This window comes from Rosa chinensis, chromosome 4, assembly GCF_002994745.2.
Source record: "Rosa chinensis cultivar Old Blush chromosome 4, RchiOBHm-V2, whole genome shotgun sequence".
Lineage (NCBI taxonomy): Eukaryota > Viridiplantae > Streptophyta > Magnoliopsida > Rosales > Rosaceae > Rosa > Rosa chinensis.
The window spans coordinates 45,756,844-45,762,269 of NC_037091.1; the positions used below are offsets into that span (position 1 = coordinate 45,756,844).

General features: G+C 39.5%; 1 protein-coding gene across 1 annotated transcript; it reads right to left on the bottom strand.

The window, feature by feature from the left end:
- Positions 1-4,721: 4,721 nt before the first annotated feature.
- LOC112200880 (cytochrome c oxidase assembly factor 4 homolog, mitochondrial) lies at positions 4,722-5,426 on the bottom strand. The gene is made up of 3 exons (XM_024341888.2): positions 5,230-5,426; positions 5,092-5,137; positions 4,722-4,988 (listed from the first exon to the last, which is right to left on the bottom strand). Exons 1-3 carry the CDS (start codon positions 5,398-5,400, stop codon positions 4,927-4,929), a joined length of 279 nt encoding a protein of 92 aa, XP_024197656.1. The 5' UTR covers positions 5,401-5,426; the 3' UTR covers positions 4,722-4,926.

Here is a 5,426-nt window from a genome sequence, read left to right on the forward strand (position 1 = left end):
AGGGGGCCCTAAAAGTTGACTTTTTGTTCGGGTCAAAATTTGGGAAAATGTTCTTCATGGAAGTCGTAGAGGATGTTAAACTGAGCGCGTGCATATGTGGTGCGTAAAAATCGGAGTTCGTATGTGAAAGTTACAAGCAAAATAGTAAAGTTACTGTTTATTAGTAGAAAGTATAAATTTGAATTTTTACTGTTGGGGCCGGTAATTTTTCTTTTCTCTCTCTCTCCTCCTCCCCGCGTCTCTCTCCCTCTTCTCTGCAACTCCGGCCACCTCTTGATTCCGGCCACCTGGGAACGAACAAGTGCCACTGCTGGACTCCTCTACTCCTACCCAACCTCCCCAAGGCGATAACTCACGGCGGTTTGGACGGAAAACGAAGAATCAAGCCCGGAAACTTTACTGTAGCAGTTTGAGTCAACGCCGATTTCTCTCGATTCCGGCCATCTCCGGCCACCAAACCGGCGTCGAAGGTTCGGTTTTTGCCAAGGATCATTTTCCCCCTAGCCTTGAGCCACGATTTGCAGTGTAGAGGAAGAATCGACGATTGGAAGATTACGGTCACTATTCACAGTTTGAGTTCAAGCTTCTCCTTAATTGTTGAGGTGCTTCCGCTCATTTTCTAACTTGGTTACAGTTGAAAGAATTATTGGGTCCGTTGAGTAGGTGCTGCTGCCAAAGTTTGGTGGCCATCGGAGCTGGTGGCGGTGGCGGCGGTGCCGCCACTATGGGCGGCGGTAGCGGTGGTTAGGGTAGCTTTTTAATTTCAATTTCTGACTAGTTAAATTCTATAATTATCATAGAGCTTGTATGTGAAGTTTGGTGAATTTTGGAGAAGCTTGGAATTAATTATGAATTTTTGAAGTTTAGGGTTTCGATTATCGAATTACGAGAATCCGACCGTCGGATATCTCTCGGTTCTGCCTTGGAACCTTTAAATTAACGAATTGGTATTAGTGGTATAATTTGGGTTGCATCCAAGGAGAAGTGGAGATGTAATTATGAGGAATTGATTTTAGGAATCGTATTAATTTGTCGAATAACTATTCACGGAATATAATTGTGTATAGGGCGATGTACCGAGCTATTGCTCGACGAAGGAACTCGTATGCATGGTCGCCTAAATAGTACTGTGAGTGGACATTTATTTTAAATTAAATGTGCATGCAGTATATTATTAATTTCCGATTGTGGTTTAATTTATTATTTGAATTATTGAGTATTATGAGTTTATGAGCTTGATTTCTTGAGATTTATTATGCTCTATGAGTCACGGGATTTTTAGTGGATTTCCTTCCCGAGGGCTTTCAATAGATTTTCAAGCTAATTATTTATGAGTTATTGAGTTGGGAAATGATTTTCAGGAAGTGACTGATTCGGAAAAATATTATGAGAATTATTGTTTTCGAATATCAGTTTTTATGAAGATATACGAGTGCGAGGGATTTAGCAAATATTTGAGCATGATTGATTTATCGAGATTTATTGGGTTTTGAATTCCGCACTTATCAGACTTGGGTTAGATGGAGTTTTCTTTCCGAAAGCAATTATTGAATTATAGAGTATGTGATTATGCTTTCGAGGATTTATTGAGATATCAAGGATTGAGTTAGTGAGTTATTACTGAGTTATGCTTTCGGTGAATTATTATTGATTTATTGAGGTAATATCGAGTTTCTTTCCGAAAGCAAGTGATTGAAAGAGGTTATATTCAGTTCTTGAGGAGGCTATTCAGTTTATTAAGGAGGCCAGTTTTGGCGCATGTGTATCTTACCTAGTTGGCAGTCCCTTCTAGGTAATAGTCTGGTTGGCAGTCCCTTCCAGACTACAGCTCGGTTGGCAGTCCCATCCGATGCCTCACCTGGTTGGCAGTCCCTTCCAGATGACATGAGGTAGTTAGTCGGCAGTCTCGTCTACTACCTGTGGTTAGTCGGCAATCCCGTCTACTACATGTGGCTAGTTGGCAGTCCCATCTATCCACCGCCTCCTATTCCGGTTGGCAGTCCCTTCCGATGCGTCATCTGGGTGGCAGTCCCTCCTAGATGGCATGAGATGACTAGACAGCAGTCCTTTCTAGTCATCAAACGAGCCTCATGAAAAGGGATGTTTTTATAAGGATTGAGGATGAGATTTTAAGAGATTTCAAGATGTTCTTGTTACGTGATTGAGATTTCAGTAAAGAGGATGATTAAAAGTATTTCCAAGATTGTTACTGCATGCGAGGTTTTAGAGAATAACTTGGGAAAGTATTAAGTTTTATTTATTCATTTGAAATCACTTATTTTTCGTCCACTCACTCTAACGGATTTTAAATGTTTTTCCCCTGGGCCCTTCGGTTTTAAATGCCCAGTTTGCAGGCCAGTTTAGCTTGAGGTCGAGCGTACTTGGGGTTGAGGCATAGCTGTCATAGCTTCCGCATTATAAAAGCATCGGTCATTTATCTTGCTTTCTATTCTCTTGTTCGCCTGTATATTAGATTGCTCTGATAACCTATGAGATCAATATTCTTAAATTCAGAATTGTTTATGAAATGAGTTATGTGAGATGTTGTGATATAGGGAGCAGGGTGGCTCCAGGAGAATAAGGATGGATGATTTAGAAGTGTGGATGTTTTTCTACAAGTTTTGGGTTGTCCATTTTTAGGGGAAGTTCTGTCAAATTTTTGGTAGAATTTCTTCTAAAGTGGGCCCCGCAGGGCCTCTTCGGATTTCAGGGTGAAAACTGGGGCGGGTCCTGTCAAGAACAGTTCCGCACACTACCCCCACCTGGTTACTTTGAACCATTTGAGAAGCTATTTAAAGAATGTCTGAAATTGGGAGTGTTAGATGGTTATCTGTTTTTATTTGTGTGTGGTGATGATCCTAGAAAATTTGACATGTGGATTATGAAGGATTATGGTGTCCAAGAGTCTTGGACGAAAACTCTGGTTGTTGAAGGCTTTTATCTACCAACGGAACTTGCCAATGATGTTTATGAAGCACTGGTGTTTTTGAGAAATGGGGACATCCTGTTGTGCTACAATGACTGGATTGTGGTTTGTTATAACCAAGGAACAAAGAGTCTCAGGGAAACTAGAGTTGCTCGGACTTAGTCACATTTTCGTGCAATCGGTTACAGCCCATGCTTTTTTTCTCTCCATGATGTTGCAAAAGGAGAGGAGGTGAAAAGGTACTAAGATTATATTTGATAGATGTACTCAAATATAAGCATAAACAGTTCTCTGCTACAATTTTGTTCTGCTTTTTATTTTTGAAAGCTGATGCTTCTGTAGGCAAATGCATTGCATTTTTTTACACCTACAGAAATCATTTGTATCTTAACTCTACAGAAATAGGTTGTATCACAAGCATATGTGTGCTCTGAGCCATGATATATGGTGTCTATATATGTCTAACTGAAGAAGCAGTTGTGTGTCATACACTCTTGCTTATCATTATGGAAAATGCAGGTCTTGCTTCTATTTGTAGGTTTGTTAAATTTGGTTTTGTTACAATAAAAAAAAAAAAAAATTTGGTTTTGTTACAGTACTTTCAGTAAGCTCAGGTGGTAACAGATTTCCTTTCGCCGAGTATAATCCAGCTTATCAGTATATTATCTCGTCTGTGAGTCTTGCTGAATGGTAGAGCATTAAAAGTTGATTGAGTTTCGACTAACATTGATGCTATAGACATACTCAAAACACTTCTTGATACTTAGAAGGGTTTCAATGATATAATAAAACCGCATGTAATCCGAAAGGAAGACTTACCAGGCTCGTTCATCTGAGATACACAACAGATGACAACTTCAGTGCATAAGTTTTATGGATAGTAGGTGTGAAATTATTCTGAAAATATGCTTGTCGCTTGCTAATGCTTGGACCTTGGCTAGAGCTCCTTGCTCAAACTATTGGTCAACTATGAATTTGTAAATACATGGATGTCTTAAAAATGGGATTAAGATACTAATCCTGGTTTATGTCTCTGATACGCAGGGTACGAGACAAAAAGAACTCTAAGAAGCCCTTTGGTGAATGGAGTAGTGGCTGTGCCATTTCTGGCAACCCCCAGAAGTCCAAAAAACTTAACTCAAGCTTAAGAGGGTTTTCCTAGATCCATAAATTCCGGTGTGAGTTATCATAGTTCAGATCAGATGATTTTCTTGTGCCATCTGTTGGTTGCTGTTTCAGTTATTGCTTTCTTTACTCTATCTCATGGTTGTAGTTAAGGTTTTCTATTTAACTCGCAGGATTGAGATTGCATCAGCTACATGCATCACTTGGGTTTCTTCTCACCAATGTCTCAACATTGTTTTGTGTAAATGGTTTCTGTAATGCCAAAGCAACTCTGCATCAGTTTCTCAGTGAAGACCGAACAAAGCTTCGTTTTGTTATTTGGCCCTCTGCTTCTATAGACTAAATGCAGGGCTTAACTAGTAAAAGTTGATCTTTTTGCAAGACCTTTTTATCAATATCAAAGTACCTTTTTATCAATATCTAAGTGCGTATTTATCCAAGTATTTGACCAGGGGCTTTTCTGCTCATCTCTTTAACATGCAATTGTTCCGACCTTCCTGAATGTCTTTATGCATATGAACATGATTAGTGCTCTAAGTAGGATTGCTATTACTTACATTCTGAATGATTACAAGTCAGTTACAATGGATGATGTCTAGCAAAAGTTAGCGAACAGCCAAATCAAAGCAACTTCCTCTCCAAAATCTAAAACCTTTGGCTCCTTTCAAGATTATCAGTGGAATGACTTATATTCACATGAATATAGTTAGCAATCTATGTTCACAAGAAATTATTGAAGCTGAATCAGAAATCTGGAAATGCAGAGATATTTCAGAGTTGTTAACAATTTCATTTATAGATCCATTTAAACAACAAAATCCGAAAATCGTACGTAATAGGGAATTTGATGTCAGCAGCTCATCTTTGCTATGATCTCACTTTTCTTTGTCATTCTTCTTCTGCTTCCTCTCATTGCATTGCTTCAAGGCTTGAACTTCTGAAGAAAAACATTTGTTCCCAGTAAACAAGAAACATCATCAAAGCAGGATCAAAACCCAGAAAATTGAAAGAAGGAAGAAGTGAGGGAACAGGATGCACACCCAATTGACAAGATTTCCAATTCCTATCGTTCTTGATAAGGCAATCCTGCAAGCCACAAACAAAGGGGGGTTTTCACATGATTTCAGGGTTTAGGGTTTTAGGATTTTAGAATGTAAATTCAAGGTGAGAAACATTACCTGTAAGGAAAGATAGAGAGCAGAACACTCCTTGAGCTGCTTCACGTTCTCATCGTCGTCTTCTACCTCCGAATGGAGAGGCGGTGGTGGCGGCTGCGACTGGTCACTGGGTTTGGGTTTTGGTTCTGCCTTGGTTTCGGGTCGGGTCATCTTGCTGAGTTTCTCTCCCATTTTTGGGTTCGTTGTAGTTGTTCAGA

Excerpts from the sequence above, each read along its gene's own strand:
- LOC112200880 (XM_024341888.2), bottom strand. The coding sequence starts at position 5,400 with ATGGGAGAGAAACTCAGCAAGATGACCCGACCCGAAACCAAGGCAGAA. Across the intron at positions 5,138-5,229 it reads CTCTCTATCTTTCCTTACAG|GATTGCCTTATCAAGAACGA; the intron begins GTAATGTTTCTC and ends TGTGGCTTGCAG. Across the intron at positions 4,989-5,091 it reads TTGGAAATCTTGTCAATTGG|AAGTTCAAGCCTTGAAGCAA; the intron begins GTGTGCATCCTG and ends GTTTTTCTTCAG.